This window comes from Carcharodon carcharias, chromosome 7, assembly GCF_017639515.1.
Source record: "Carcharodon carcharias isolate sCarCar2 chromosome 7, sCarCar2.pri, whole genome shotgun sequence".
In the NCBI taxonomy this organism is placed as follows: Eukaryota; Metazoa; Chordata; class Chondrichthyes; order Lamniformes; family Lamnidae; genus Carcharodon; species Carcharodon carcharias.
This window is the reverse complement of record NC_054473.1, coordinates 36,158,000-36,175,169: the sequence shown is the minus strand read 5'-3', so window position 1 is coordinate 36,175,169 and position 17,170 is coordinate 36,158,000. Positions and strand designations below refer to the sequence as shown.

Here is a 17,170-nt window from a genome sequence, read left to right as displayed (position 1 = left end):
TTGAAAGAATGTTAAAGACTCCAGCCCAGATTTTCACCACGACGGAGAGGCTGGTTAGGTCAGGTCTGAACATTGTGGATTTGTTTGGATGCCAGGGTACCCCTTTGGAGTGGTAAGATATCCCTTTGGATATGGTCCCAAGACAGCCTTGGGGAAGGTCAGATGCACTGTGGAATTGTTAGAAGTGGATGTAAATCTGCATAAAAAGTGCATAAACTCATTAGTGTCAAGCTAATTGGAATGGTCAAAAGCACTTGTCAAAGGGAGCTATCAAGCTGCCAAGGCATTTAAAAGTCTACTAAAATAAACCTAAGAGCTTCCATTGGTGGACTAGTGCTGCTTGACTGATTTCACAGCCATCCATTATCACAATAGGGCACCTGCCATATCACAGTTTGATTGATAGCTACAAGTGGTTATAAAGTCTTTAAAGTGGGACTATGAATTCCAATGCTTGTTATTGTTATTATTTATTGTTATAAGGCTTTCTTTAATTGAAGGAATGCAAATGTAGTAAATTGATTTTTTTCCAATATACTGAAGTGTGCAAAAGACACTTAAAACTTATTTTATAGAACTTTATTTTATCTCATCTCTGCATGGGTCCCAAGGTCTGCCCATGGTGGATACTAGGTGAGTTGGCATGGTAGATGAAAGGGCAAAAGGGGGGTGCATGGGTTGGCATAAATTGGGACTAAATTGGCAGAGGGGCTATAAAGGACCATGGGGTTGGGTGCAGGGGCACACCTTGCCACGGGGAATGAGATGACATGGGCTGACATGGAATGAGATGATGGGGCATGGGAAGTGTGAGGAGTGAGGGCTGGAAGGATGTTTCATGTTTTTTTAATATTTTGAACTCAGTGCCGGAGCCTTGAGGCAGGCCTTCTGCCAGCCTGCCTCCACACCCAGCATCCTCCTCAGTTCTTCAGGGGTCGCCCATCCCAACTTCTAATGCAGCCTGCAACCCGTCCCCCCGCCCCACCCCAAGACCGAAAATCCAATACCTGGGCAGCCATTTTTTAAGTTCAGGTTCGTAAAACCAGGAATTTTCCCATCTCTGAGCACCCAACCAGGAACGAAAGTCTGGTTCTCCCTTTGAATTTTGCTTTAGTTCCAAAATATATAAAAATGGTTGGAGAGCAACTTCCAGTGTTCATATTTGATTAGTTTTTTAGCCATGATCCTATCCAAAATTGAATGAGATCATGAGGGGAAATTGCGGGAAAATTGGGAATGAAAGTAAACCACAATTTGCATGCCCAGACTTTGATTTTACTGCTCCCTTAATCTTACTAGGGTTATCATGCCTCACCTTCTCCGCACCACATGCAAGAGGCAGGCATGGAAACCAGGGTCCTGGGTTTGAATTTCCTCCCTCCTGTCCTCTTATGGTTGCTGCTTTCATTCCTCTCCCTTCATTTTGGCCCAACAAACTTATCTTTTCAAATCTCACTCTCAGCATATTTGTACATATACATACACTTCTATAAAACTTAACCTGTCTCAAAGAATCTCCCTTCTAAATTGAAAAATCAAATCGGACAATTGAAGTTTTGGCTCTGACTATTTGAAAATGCCAATCTATATGGTACAACTGTAAATCCAGATTTTCGCAAACATGCTGTCAAGTTAGTACAGGACTCAGGTATAAAGGGCTATCTTAATGGCCTGCACTTATGTTTCTGATAACACTGACCTCAAATCAACAACAATCTTGAGGCATCTTGTAAAATGGTATTAATTCTGATGCCAACAAATATTCATGTGTTGCATTAAATAAAAAGATAATTAGACATCAGATACAAAACTTTTCAAATCACAATGGCCTTACCAGACAACCAATGTATTCTTACAATTGTAAGTAAAAAATAGGCAAATCGACAAACAATTTAATTCTAGATTTTAATTATCATAACTTTAAATTTCAGCACAAATAAAATTTCTCCATAATACCTTTTATGTGTGATCTTTAAGACTTAAGTGCTCATCTTACTTATGAAATTATTAAAATATAACACCAGTTGTATTTCAGTAATACATTTAAAAACCATTTATGTAACAATAGATCCAAGTGCACGCTTTAGCCAAGTAATAGGTTGTGGACTTGAAGGAAAAATGCAATAGATTTGGGTCCTTCAGTATCGCAGCTTCACCGTTGAAAAGCACCATGCTTACATGAGTTAATTTGTGCAAACCTCATTAGTATTACTCAGTCATAGCTCTGTGAATATGGAAAAAGAAATTCATTATACTTAACAAGAAAATTATATTCAAATATTTCTGTTAGTGACAGCATTGCTATCACTGATAATAATGTTCCCCAAAATATAGAAAATATAAAAATAAAATAAAGAATGCTACAAGACAATGATTCATCATAGCATTCTGAGTCACTCTATCAATTCCTACAGGGGAATGACCCTAGCCATGCATGGTAATATTTAATTTGAGCAACTTTCTTTTAAACAAACTATACCCTTTCCGTCTCTATCATTTGGAGAAATACCATCCACTGCCTGTTTATTTTCTTAATAGCACTAAACTATGACTGTCAGACAGAAACAGACTTGTATGTGTATAGTATAGAGTCACAGAATCATAGGCCAGAACTTTCAGGTTGGCGAGGAAGGTGGGGCCCATTCGCTGACGCATAAATGACGTGCGGTGACATTGGACATAGGTCCCAACGTCAAACTATGTCATTCAGATCTTCATTTCGGAGGGCATGCACCGGAGTCAGCTGCGCACCTGCCAAATTGTCAAAGGCCTGTTGAGGCCATTTAAATATCAATTAAAGGATATAACGGAGCTGCCTGTCCAACCTTAGGGTTGCGGGATGATGTTTCAAGAAGTGTTTATAAGTTGAATGAAAGTTTTTATTAAAGTCCATTGACATGTCCCAGCTCATGTGACATTGTCACATGAGGGGACATGTCTTAAATTTTTTTCTTCTTTATTAAAATTTTTGAAAATCAAACTAATCTCCCTGAGGCAGCCCTGTGCCTCAGGGAGATTTCTGTGCTCTTTCGCACGCATGCACAAAATAACACAGGACCCGACTCTCCCTCCTCCCCTCCACCCGCACAGGGAGCACTCAGCGCTCCTGGGTGTACGTCACACTGGGCGGGCCTTAATTGGCCTGCCCACGTTAAATGGCAGCGCCCAGCCGATCATGGGCGGCAACCGGCTGCGCACCCACCCGCACCTGCTCCCATCCAAACCCCCCAACAGGGAGAAAGTTCTCCCCATAGAATGGTTACAGTACATTCAGTTCGTCATGTCTATGCTGGCTGTCTGCAACAGCAATTCAGCTAATCCCACTCGCATTACTTTTCCCTGAAGCCCTGCAAATTTTTGTTCTTCAGATAAAGATCCCATTCCCTTTTGAAAGCCATGATGAATCTGCCTCCACCAGACCCTCAGTTAAGTGCATTTCAGATCCTAACCACCCGATGGAAGCATCGTGAACTGTGAGGAGGATAATGACAGACTTCAAGAGGACATAGACAGGCAGGTGGAATGAGCAGACATAGCAGCTGACATTTAATATTAAGAAGCATAAAGTTATACTTTTTCCTCGTTCTTCCTACCAAAATGTTTGTCCTCATGTCATCCTTTGTTCTTTTGCCATTCACCTTAAATTGGTGCCCTCTGGTTCTCAACCTTTCTGCCAACAGGAACAGTTTCTCCCTATACTTTATTCAGACGTCTCATGATTTTGAACACTTCAATCAAAATTCCTCTCAACCTTTTCTTCTCTCAGGAGAACAATGCCAATTCTTCCAATCTATCCACATAACTAAGTCCCTCATCACTGGAACCATTCTTGTAAAATCTTTTCTGCACCTTCTCTAATGCCTTCACATCTTTCCTAAAGTGTTGTGTCCAGAACTGGATACAACACTCCAGTTGAGCCAAACCAGCATTGTAAAAGGGTTCACCATAACTTCTTGCCTTTTGAATTCTATGCCCCTATTTTTAAAGCCCAGGGTCTCTTTGTGCATTTTTTATCTGCTTTCTCAACATGCCATGTCACCTTGAATGGTTTGTGCACAGAAACTCAGCTTTTGCATCCCCTTTAGAACTGTATCCTTTCTTATTTCTTGCCACTCCTCATTCTTCCTACCAAAATGTATCACTTCATGCTTCTCTGCATTAAATTTCACCTGCCATGTGTCCACTCGTTCCACCAGCCTATGTCCTCTTGAAGTCTATCATTACCCACTTCACAGTTCACAATGCTTCAAAGTGTTGCGTCACCTGCAAATTCTGAAATTGTGCCATGCATAACCAAGTCTAGGTCATTAATATAGATCAAAAAAAGCAGTGGTCCTAATACCAATCCCTGGGGAACCCCCACCATATACCTTCCTTCAGTCTGAAAAACAATATTCACCACTATTCTGTTTCCTGTCACTCAGCCAACTTTGTGTCCATGCAGTCACTGTCCTTTAATTCCATGGGCTTTAACTTTGCTAAGAAGTCAGTAATGTGGAAATTTATCAAATGCCTTTTGGAAGTCTATGTGCGTTAACATCATCAACCCTCTTTGTTACCTCATTGAAAACCTCAATCAAGTTTATGAACGTAGGAGCAAGAGTAGGTCACTTAGCCCCTCAAGCCTGCTCCGCCATTCAGTTAGATCATTGCTGATCATCTACCTCAACATCACTTTCCCATGCTATCCCTACATTTCTGTCTTGAACATACTCAATGATTGAACTTCCACAGCCCTCTGAAGTAGACAATTCCAAAGATTCACCACCCTTTGAGTGAAGAAATTCCTCCTCATCTCAGTGATGATTTGCCCTAAACAAATCTGTGCTGGCCTTTCTTAATTAATCTACATTTGTCCAAGTGAGTAAATTAAGGTTTCTAAAAGCTTTCCCAGCACAGAGGTTAAACTGGCTGGCCTGTAGCTGCTGGACTTATCCTTACACCCTTTTTTGAACAAGGTTGTAACATATGACCTTTATGGAAGAAAATCTGCCATCTTTACCTGGTCTGGCCTACGTGTGATTCCAGACCCAAAGCAATGTGGTTAACTTTTAACTGCCCTCTGCAATGGCCTAGCAAGCCACTCAGTTGAAGGGCATTTAGGGATGTGCAACAAACGCTAGCCTTGCCAGCCTTGCCCACATCATATGAAAGAATAAAGGAGAAAACAAATTGCAATTCTCCAGACCTCTGGCACCACCTCTAAAGAAGATTACAATATTATGGCCAGTACCTCCGTGATTTTCACCCTTACTTCTCTCAATATCCTCAGATGCATCAGATCTGGTCCTGGTGATTTAGCATCTTTAAGTGCAGCCAACCTTTCTAATATCTTCTTTTCATCAATTCTTAGTCCACACAGTGTCTCAACTACCCCTCTTTCACAATGACTTTGTCAGCAACTTCTTCCTTGGTAAAGGCAGATGCAAAGAACTTATTTGGTACCTTAGCCAAACCCTCTGCCTTCATGCATAAATTTCCTTTTTGATCACTAATTTACCTCATTCCTTTTACCATGTATATATCTATGGAAGACTTTCAGATTTGATACATTTGACATGACATAATACCTGTAGTACATTTGCTGATGCCCACCCACCCAAAAGATTATGTCTCATGTGATTTAGAGATATTTTCGGCCAATTAAGGATAAATCTTAATCAAAGACTTCATTCTTTAGCACGTCCATGATTTGGTAACATTTTAGAAAATCTTAAAGCAGTTAGGATCATTTTTTTATTTCAAACATGAATTATTGAGACCTTTTCCTTATGTTTGTCAACATTTTCTTTGATCAAAAATTGGTTTCAACACCACAATATACAACATTAGGCTAGTTGCGCACTTCTTAAGAGCATGCTAAAACAACTAATCACAGGAAGATCATGTATCCTGTGACGACCTTTGCCCCAGAAGCAGTACAGTAAGGAAAATTTGTAATTTCTTTAAAATCTGTGGAACTTGTAATTATTTTTAAGAATATTTGAAAAGGATCTTTAAGAGTTTGCATCAACTGTAAAGGGATCAATCACAATTTTCTTGGATAATAAGAAATACTGGTCCATGTGACCTGGTGACCCTTGATCTTGAAGCAGTACCAACAGGAAGACAAAAGCCATATAGCCGGAAGCAGTACCAACAGGAAGACAAAAGCCATATAGCCGGTAGGCACAAAGGAGAGCTAAAAGCAGAGGCGCTGGAGGGTGAAGGTGATCAGCTTACAGATGCAGACAAAAAAAGAAAGCAGACAGAAAGAGGAACACAGAGAATTCTTGTGAAGTGAGAAGCAAATCATTCTCAGGAAGAGGTCAGTTGTTCTGTTTGGGAGGAAAAGAGACAGCAGTTCTTGGAGAAATTGTGCAAGCTGGCTAAAAAGGTCTAAACCTTGGAAAGCTACGTGAATAGCTCAGAGACACTAAAGAGCTGGGTCTTTTCTCAGAAATGGCCAAACCATAAAGCAGGTGTGTCAGTTGAAAAGTAACTCTAGAAAGCTACACCGTCAAGACTGTCATGACCTGAGGATGAGGGAGCTCACAGAAGTATGCCCTGCTCATAATAATACCTGTGAAACTCAAAGGTAAAAGCTGTTGTTGGACAGGACTCCTGACTTACTCTGTGTTAATGAAGAACAGCATATTGTGGAACAGTTTAGATATGTAGTGCATATTTGTGAGGGTAGTGATGCGAATGCTTGTGGTTGCATAAGACATATCTTTGTCTTTTCAACATGTTAAAGTGAAATTTACATTTTTATTTGAAGTATAATTTATCTGTTATTATGTTTAATTTGCGTTGGTTCTGATTTGCGTTAAAGTAAAAACTGGAAACTTGTTGGTAATTTCTTGATCTGGGGGTCATCCAGTAAATCTGATTATTTTGCTTTACAGTTTCACCACAGGGATCATAACAACTATCAATTAGAAGTTTATAAACAATATATGTGGGTGTGTTAACACAGTGTGACTAGTTTAGCATGAACTCGCACTCAGTGTTCACCTCACTATGAACATCTTGTATCAACAGATCAGGGGAAATAACTTTTCTTCATATAGGGATGGCTGAAAATTGGAGAACCATGCACCGTGAGCAGCTCAAGAAGTTATGTATGACCTGGGAGAAACTTCAAGAGAAGGGATAGATAAAAACTGATAACATTATGCTTCAGAAAGTATGAGTTAGCAGCTTGATGGTGCAGTGCTTTGCATACTGGAACACTACACAACTTCTGATGATTAATTGGTGAGAGGCAGAATACAGAAAAGGCCATTCCCCAGGTAAGTAGGATAAATTAAAGCCCCCAATAATAGAGCAACATTGCTGCAGGGATAGCAGCAGAACAGCTGTTTGCCTTCTTTATCAAGGCATGGAGGGGAATTTTAACTTCCACTATCTGGTGAAAACCAGGTAGGGAGGCAGTTAAAATCAAATAGGAGACTTGCCCACTGGCCTCTCAACTGAGCCTGCCGATTGCAATTCTACATTGCAGGCACCAAGGACACTCAAACAAAGCCACTGGAATCCTTGTTTGGGATGCATATCAGAATTTGACGATATCATCAACACAGGTCCCAATTGTGATCTTAACAAGGGACCTCAGCAGGGAAGCCATTACGGTTCCCCAGCAGGCCAAACAGTCAGGGATGGGTTTGGGGCCAGAGATGGCCAGCAACGCAAGTTCATTACAATTTTTTTTTCCTTAAGGGCCAGGAGGTTGGGTTCCCCAACCCTCACAAGGAAATCCAGAGTCTCCCCTGAGCCTTATTCCTTCTCTCCCTACCATAATGCCCACCTGACCCCTCTCTCCTAATAATTTGCCTTAGGGTTGAGGACCGTTCCTACTAGTTCCTATCAGGCTTCCTGCAGCTCAATTTTAACAGGTGGGCTGCCACTTCCCAAGTCAGCCACTGGCATGTTAGTGAGGGCCAGTCAGCTGGGCCTCCCTCCTGTTACCCCTGGAATGACTGGTCCTCACTTGGCCACATGCACACCCAGTAGTTAAAATCACCCTTACAATGTACAAAAGGGAAGGGAAAATAAAGGAGCCACACAGCTAATGATTAAAACTACCTAAAACAAGTGCATGAAAAGTCAAAGATTTGAAAAAATGTTACTCAGTCTAGTTGTGAACAAAATTGAACTTAAAATCTAACCACATCAGACAGAAAATAGCACCACACTCCCTGTAAAAGATTTCTCCACAACACAATGCCATTTGCAAAGAAGTAATAGCACTCCACATCATAAACATAAAACCAAATGTTCAAATACTATGTACTTGGTTATCTCTTTGATTTTAATTCTATAAATAGGACTATTTAATTAATTAGTAAATGAATGAAAGTACTGAACGTGATTACTGCTCCAATTCATTATTCAGATTTAGCAGACCAATAGTTTAAACATGATGATCAGTTCAGAGGAGGACAGACTTGGTGCATTAATGAGATTTAGGAAAAGATCAAAAGCAGTACAACATAAGTTGCTAGAAAACTTGCTGCTTATACTATAGTTTCACTGCACCTCTCTGTGGATTTTCCCTGCTTCTGATACTCAGATTGAAACAATAACAGTATTTATAAAGAGTTTATCACCAATAGGAAATTAGTTTACATCAACATTGGAAAGCAATTCACTTATTCACAGCACAATCCTACAACTCTAAGAAAACATCTAAACTTTATATTGCACCTGTCCTTTTTACAAAAAAAAACTGTACACACAGGAAAGAAGTCTATAAAAACAATGCCAATCCACAAAAAGTAACAGTACTGTACAAGAAAAATGTGTACTATCCGAAGAAATATTTGACAATCTGTGCATCCAAATAGAGATCCAATTTATAAATGATGAGTCTTCACTGATTCCAAAAATACCAACAAATGAGTTACTTTATCCAGAATATTAGACCACAACAGTCTTTCTTAATTGAATTATGTCCATGGTGAGATCTCTCTGCTGCTTCTCGATGTATATTCAAATAAGCTAAATAGCAGCGGATAGACAGAAGTAATCAAAGAGCACCTACCAGGTCATGATTGGTTGAATTAGAGTCATCTTCTGGGAAAGGTATGTAAACAGCTAAGGCCACACAGTTGGCAAAAATAGCAATCAATATAAAGATATCAAATGGCCTGTATGTCATGTTAAGGAATTAATTGTTTCAATAAAAAACTAAATAATTAATGAAGACCAACAGATATTATCAAAACTCAAAAGAATGGATAATTTATGTTTTACACATGACTAAATCTTGATTTTTCATAAACAACTCAAGTTATCACAGATGTTGGGGTTCTACTTTAAATTTCCAAAAAGCATAAAATGAAATTTAGTAATTTATCTACAATTCATTTTGGCAAAATTTATACAAAAGGAAACAAATTTTGAGCCAGTTAAAATTGATTATACATTTTATTACCATACAATGATTGGATTGATAGTGTAACCGTTAAACATGTTAATAACTTAATGGGTAATAATTTGCTGTAGCAGGGCATCAAATGGAGTCCATCCTTGGTTAAACTTGGCTTTGCACATTTGGATTTTCAAATATTTTGTTTGGCAAGGAATTTGAAATGCAAACTGGTGACAATGCTGTGAGGGAAAAAGAGCATCTCGGACCCAAATGAACAAGGGAAGTAACTGTGCATGTCCCTAACCAATCAGATTGAAGAATTGGGAAATTAACACCACAACGACTGGGAAGGCAGTGTAAATTAGGGTGAGTGAATCCAATGTCAAATCAGGGTCAGAATGGAAAATAAGGATTGGATTTCAATCATCTACAAGGTTGATTGTTAGTAATTAACAGCTATAGTGTCATTATACATAGCCTGCTGTGGTGTGTTAAGTTTGTTTCTACCATGAACATAAGGCAACTTCATAGCATTAAATGCATTTCAAAGGGGAGGCAGACACAAAAGACCATTTGCACAAAGTTAACAATGGAGCGGCACAACTCAGGCAGTAACTTTTGGATCTTGTCCTTTAACCACACACCTGCCCCTTGCCTGCTGAACCATTTATACTTAAATAAAGTTGAGTGCCATTAGCCTCTTCATTATTTTGACAGCAAAATCAGAGTCAATAAATTTATCCAACAAAATAATCTGAAGATAATTTTTTGAATAAAATATACAGCACTATTAAAATATACACTTTTAAAAATTTGTACAGGCTGGGTCTTTTGTACCCCCGATAGAAATTATGAAACTTAATGGACCTTTCTAATGGCGACTTGATTGAAACATATAAGATCCTGAGGGATCTTGCCAGGGTGGACGTGGAGAGGATTTTCCTCTTTTGGGAGAACCTAGAACTAGAGGTCACTGTTTAAAAATAAGGGGTTGCCCATTTAAAATGGAGATGAGGCAAATTATTTTCTCTGAGGGTCACAAGTTGTTTGAACTCTCCTCCTGAAAAGGCAGTAGAAGCACAGTCTTTTGAATATTTTTAAGACAGAGGTGGGTAGATTCTTGGTAAGCAAGGGGGTGATAGGTTATCGGGGTAGGCAGAATGTAGATTTGAGGTTATTATCAGATCAGGCATGATCTTATTAAATGGCGGTGCAGGCTCGAGGGGCCCAATGGCCTACTCCTCCTCCTTGTTCGAATGTAATATGATTTTGAGCAGACAGCTGTTAACTATAATTTGAATAAAACTTGGCATTTTTTTCAGTATTTCAAGTGCTAATTTCCTTAGCACAATTTTTTGCCAATTATCTTAAATCTGTGTCCATTAGTTACCGACACCTACCAACAGCAGAAAATTTCTCCCTATTTAATCTATCAAAACACTTCAGAATTTCGAACACTAACCAAACCTCCCTTGAATGAATCAAACTCCAAACTTCAATAGTTAATTCTCATTGACAGAGAGATTGTTCAGCAGTAATTAACATCACATTGTTAAAAGGGTATTTGGGCTACAATGAACAAGACATAGCCTTCTGTGGCAAGCTTTGTTCATAATAACTTCCAACTTCAATGCACACCATTCAACGCATTTGAATGATGAGCCAGATAGCCAGGTACCATTTTTGCGAAGCTAACATTGGAACATTGCAACAGGGACAGCAATATTTGGATTTTTGAATTTTCCAGTTGCCACTCACTGAAGTTACTGTACCTTTTGCATATAATGCAAGCACCATAAGCCTGACCATTATTTTGAAAGAAAATTATAGCCCATTGAGTCTTGTACTGAAAACCTGAATACAAATGCTGTTAATATAGTTACTATAAAAATTTTCCTGGTTAAAGCTGGTATTATTGTCTAATAATAGCATGATAGTAAAATATAAGGCATTATTGCTGGTTTCAAGATCAGTCTTTTTAATAGAATCATAGAATGATTACATCACTTTCGGTCTGTCATATCTGTGCTAGCTCGCTACAAGATCAAGTCGACTAATGCCACTCCCCCAGCTTTTCCCCATAGACCTGTAATTTTTTTCCTTTTCAGATAATAATCCAATTCCCTTTTGCATACCTTTATTGAATGTGCCTCACCACACTCTGACAGCGCATTTTAGATGCTGTAAGTTCTTGTAAAATCAATTGGTAGGTACATCATTCTATTTCATTTTATGTTTCTTTGAAAATTTAAAGTTATATCCCCAAAATGAGTGATTACTTGTGTTACAAATGTAACATGTTTTAAATCATGGAACTTTAACGTATGGTGCAAAGTTATCCACTTCAGAAATCGGTTGTTAGGTAATTATGTCAGATGAAAGGTCATCCACCTGAAATTTTACCTCATCTTTCTGTCCACACATGCTGCTTGACTACATGAGTATTTACAACATTTTCTGATTTTATTTGTTACTTGTAGTTGTGCGGGAAACTTACCAAAACGTGCATTTGGTTTGCTATATTTTGGGAACATCTATAATGAATGAGGTTGAGAAGTTTTAGAGAAACAACATGTCCGCTAAGTTTGATTTCACCTTCAAGTAAATAACCAAACATCATAATTCAGTGTACAGGTGGGGGTTATTGTGATCCCATAAAGATCTCTGTTTTTCTATTTATGTTGATTTTATTTGCTTTTTTATGAAATGTTGCTATAAAATTTGAGAAAGATGTTTTATAGCATACTAGGCTTACATGAAATTTATTGAATGACAAATATATTTATATTAGTTTCTGAGGATTTGCTACCATTTTGGCTGCAAAGACAGCATCCGATATGTTTAGTCGAATTTTACGTGTAATATGTAAATGTTGCGATGACCTTGCAGGAACACACTCAAAAAGTAGAACACGCAGCTAATGATTTTTTCACGGTGTTGTACCGAAGGTCCTGCGTACATCATATGCGTGACAAAGAGGAAAAGAAAAGGATACTTCCATTCTACTATACTAATACAGGCTCTTCTAATGGGATTGTTGAGATTTAAACAGAAAAGGGCACGGGCCGGCCTGTTGTTCACAGTACTGCCCTGCTGTTTCTTGCTCTTGGCGAATTGCTGGCGTTTTCTTTGGGCTGCTGCGCTGTTGGATTCCGTGGTCGAGTTCATGTTTGCAGCAGCTTTAGCCTGCCTAGCCGCGTCAATAGCAGCTTGCCAGGATAGTGCTGCTGGCCTCGGCGATTCGGAGTTTGACTGGAGACCCGGTCCGTCGCTAGGTAGCGAGAGTCTGTTGCTGGCATAATTTACTCCTGTGATTTAAATAAAAGACGTAATCAGATGTGGAAGTGACCTTTTCATTAAAAAAAGACACTGTTCACTAGGTATAATGGCTTAAGGCAACCCTTTAAATGAATCCATTTTTTTGAAATCGTGAGAGCAAACACAGCAGAGAAATAATGGTTTGTGTTTAAATAGGCCAGACCAGCGAAACATGTGAAATTTGTAAAAAAAAATACCCATCACAACAGCTCAACAGCTGGCATTATTGATAGATTACAAATACACACTTTAAGGGCATATTCAGAGAGGTTTCATGTTACCACAGCCTTGCCCACACACAATCTGGAACAAAATACATTTATTTAAACAGATGAGGACGACATATGTATCTTTCTGCCACATTAACTGTCACAAAATGTATTCCAATGAAGCATGTACTATTTCTTTGAAGCGAAGTCTGCAATAATCACAACCAAGGTCTATCCCTCTATTCAGCAAGGTGCGATAATTAAACCTTATGTGGGTTAAAACTGTTTAAGTAAAAAAAAGTTCTTAAAAAAATCAAAATGTTTATTAACAATCATTGCACTGCCTGTCAAACTCCTGCATCAAGGTTCAACCATAATTATGTTGACCTAAAACAATTACTGAGACTTTTTTTTTTGCTCCTTTGTAGCGAAATTATCTCTCGTGAATCAAATAGAGAGGAAAGAGCTTAGGGCAAATGTCAGATGTATTAATTAAAACCTTCGAAGTCACTATCTCGAGCATCCTCGATTGTGCAGTTGTTTTAACCAAACCTGGGGACATTTACCTTCGTAGGGCTCCTTTAATTCATACATTCTCACCACCTTTGTATTACATCAAAAAAAAACTGACTTAAAAACGAAATGACGAGGCGGGTTTTCATCCCCCGACCCCCATAGTCGTCAAACACCGGCGGCTATTTCGTTTCCCTCGGTTTTTTTATCCAGCATCATTGTAACATCCGGGGTCCGACGGTGCTTCAACAGACGGGTTTCATCGCTGCTCCAGGTGCGGTCCTGGTTCGGTCCGGTCCCCGTCCCTCTGCCGGTCCCAAACCCCCCGGCTGCTGCTATCGGCCTGACTCTGACAGGGAGCGAAGAAACGCGGGCGGAGTTGCAGACTGACTCACTGAGAGAAGTGGGGGGGGGGGGGGGGGCGCGCGCTCGGAGGGGAGGCGAATGGGCGCGCGAGATGCTGAGGGACGCGCGCTCGGGGTGGGGGGTGGGGGGGTGGTGCGGGGGTGTGGCGAATGGGCGCGCGAGACCCTGCGGGACGCGCGCGCGCGCTCGAGGGGGGTGGGGGGAGGCGAGTGGGCCCGCGAAACGCTGAGGGACTCGCGCTCGGGGTGGGGGGGGTGGAGATGGAGGCGAGTGGGCGCGCGAGACATTGAGGGGCGCGCTACGGGACTGCGCCGTGATAGGGGCGCGCGCGCGCGCGCTACCAGCATCATCGAGCAATGGGGGTTTTGAAAAGCGTGCCCAACTTCACCCAGGCAGCAGGGTGCAGGGCACCCTCATCCCTAAACATCAACACCCGTGGCAGAGACACCCTTAGCACACCGGCATCCCCATCGGCCTAGGGTTACTGAGGGCAGGGGCACCGTTACCGAACAACCCGGGGAGAAGGTGGAGGTTGGGGGGGGCGTCATTTCACCCACCCCCGCCCCTTCAGCAGTACATCATTAATTCTTATAGATTTATATAATTACCTCCGTCAGGAGAATGCATCTGCTTTTAACCATGTATCAATAAGATTAGCATTTCAGATAAATGTTATACTTTTTAATGACAGTAACTTGGGACCGTCAGTGTCAATGAGTAACATCAACTGAAGTTCCTGAAGCGAAATAAAAAACGTTACTCTACCTCACAAATGAATGCCAGCACTTTCCTTTTCCAGAGCATCTTTGATATATTTTTCTCTCCAAGTGCACACTTTAACTATTACGAAATAGATCAGTGTTTCAAAGCTTTAAAAGTTACATACATAACGTATTTTGAAGACTAAAATATATTGAAATACGTTGAAGAACCTTACTATACATCCATACTCACTGGTCGGACTGTCCATAATAATTATAATTGTGAATGTGATGAAGTCTAGTCCAAACCCCTCCGTACCAATATTATTCTGCACATTAACTATAAATAATAACAATGATTTATCAAGCATTCTGCTTCTTCTGTCTCCTTGGGAAGATGTTAGGGTTGACATTGGAATGAGTTGCACTTGTTTCTAGTGCACAGAGCATCAATTTAGCAGTGGGACTGCCTGCACCCAATCTGCACAATGTTGGTCCCATTTCTAACTTCACGATGCCCATTTTTTTCTAAGCACTCTGGGCAAACATTAGGCCCTGCCCGCTCAAGATTCTTTAGCAACCCTGCAGCCACCAATGAATGGAAAGTGACAAAATTTCTAGAGCCAAAAGAAGCCAAATGTGCTCCCCAGAATCCCCAAACATTGTGTCCCCAAAGCACGCTCTAACTCTTCTCTTGGGGCTTATCCAAGGACGCAAACCAGGATCACGTGCACTTTGACAACTTGGCCATCGTGCTGCCTGTGGCTGTGCAACAGGTGTCTGCAGCCCAGCAGTCTAACTTAAGTGAGGCCCAAGACACAATTTTGATTGAGCCTTGTACCCACCAGTTCTGGCACAGAGATTATTCACTGTACCCAGTTTCTACTGTATGTCATCAGTATGTAATTTTTAACCCTTTGTTTGGTTATTTCTAAATTTGTCATTTAAGACAGCCAGGCCATCTAATGCAAATGGTAGAAGTTACACTAGTCATCGTCATGTTCCCCATACATTAAAGAGTCTAATGCCTGCTTTTATCTCTAAGTCAGAGAGTTTCATTGGGTTCAAGTCCCACTCGAGAAGCACAAAGTCTCAGCTGAGACTCCCTTGACCTGGTTTCTCTTCACCAGTTGCACACCACTGAGCTGGGAGCCCAAAGACTTATTTCTCACAATGCTGATTGTGTTACATAGCATTTACTATGCTGTAAATACATTTAAAAAAAAGCACATTCCAAGATTCTTGGCTTAATGCTGGAAAAAATGGCTTTGGGGCTCATCTGATGCTGATGGGGTGAGGGTGGCATGGTGGGGGGGAATGATAAGTGATAAGAAGTGAGGAAGTGGGGAATGAGGGGAAGGAAATGAAAGGAGAATGGGAGATAGGGGAGGGAGTGAGGGAAGAGAGTCATTGGTTGAGGGGTCATGAAAAGTCACTGCACACTGAGCTCTGTTGCTCCCCACCCCCAAACCCGCCTGCCATCAGGCTTGATTTGTCTATCAACTATTGCCTGTATCTTCCACTGAACTACACCCACAATTCAGTTCAATATAATGAGATAAGGTGGGGGGGGGGGGGGAGGAGACAACAGGACAGAGAAAGACCCAGAAAAGTAGACAGAGAAAAAGATAGACAAAGGATTACACAAGAGTTAAGCAGAAAATAACTGAATGAGGCAGAGAGAACAGAAGAGGAAAGATAGGAAACAAGTAACACAAAAGAAAGAGGGACACAGTATCCTCTGACTTTTTGTAAGAGGTGTCACAGCAGACCAAATTATGCTAAATACATTAATTGATCCTATTAATATTCTCTACCTACCAAAGCCTTAAGTTCTTCCCTTACCTAAGGTACCCTACCTCCATTACTCCCCCACCAACATATTGTGAACAATGCATTGGGAAATCCATTAGCTATTGTAACTGTACATGGCAAAGGAGTTAGGTGTTCATAACATGACATAACAATAACACAGAATTAGGCAAAGTTACTATATTACCTCAACCATTGAAGGTGCGTGGAGGTAATGTTTTTGCCCCTGTTTGTTAGTCTGTAAACAACATATCTCAAAAACTAATGGATGGATTTCAACAAAATCAAGGAAGAACTGATTCATTTTTGGCGAAGATGATGATCCGGAACCTGGAATGTTTTAAACGATCATCAACATTGGAAGATAGGATGAATTGATTCCTTTGACTTATTATTTTAGAATGTTGTGGGTTGTTTTATTTAGAATGCTGTTGACTGTTTTAGGTTGTGGATCATCTCAGCTGCTGTGGTGCAATTTGTCACAGCTGTCAAAATGTGAAAGGGTTTTCAGAGCAGGTTGTTGGATGTGGATTAGCCTGAAGCCTCCTCAGTGAAATGGAAGCTCTTAATAAAATGATTTCTGTTTTCTACTTTGCAAAGTATTAACCAGGCAGGGGAAAGCCTCAAAGAAGAGTTGCGTAATTGTAATAAGGTTGAGTTAACATAGTGTGGCAGGGGTATGGGCTCTGAGTGCCATCATCAATTATTTGTTATGGAATATTAATTATAGAATGCCAGGAAATTTATTTTAAACAGAAAAAAATACATTATGTTTTTGTTTGAGTTGACATATTTAATGACACAATTATATTTGTATGCGTTTAAAAAGATCCAAAATACAATAGGTGGCACTATTTCCAATGGGAGCCTGGGAGTGTAACGCTCTCTTGTGGCTG

At 40.3% G+C, this 17,170-nt stretch overlaps 1 protein-coding gene across 1 annotated transcript in view; it reads right to left on the bottom strand.

Moving 5' to 3' along the window:
* The window catches only part of LOC121280566 (voltage-dependent L-type calcium channel subunit alpha-1D-like), a 676,393-nt gene extending 663,774 nt beyond the window's left edge, over positions 1–12,619 (bottom strand). Inside the window, exons 1-2 of the mRNA XM_041192702.1 lie at positions 12,351–12,619; positions 9,026–9,131 (exon numbers count right to left, since the gene is read on the bottom strand). Coding sequence (XP_041048636.1) covers positions 9,026–9,131; positions 12,351–12,523 — 279 coding nt within the window. The 5' untranslated portion in view covers positions 12,524–12,619. The remainder of the gene's footprint in view (positions 1–9,025; positions 9,132–12,350) is intronic.
* Positions 12,620–17,170: the final 4,551 nt, after the last annotated feature.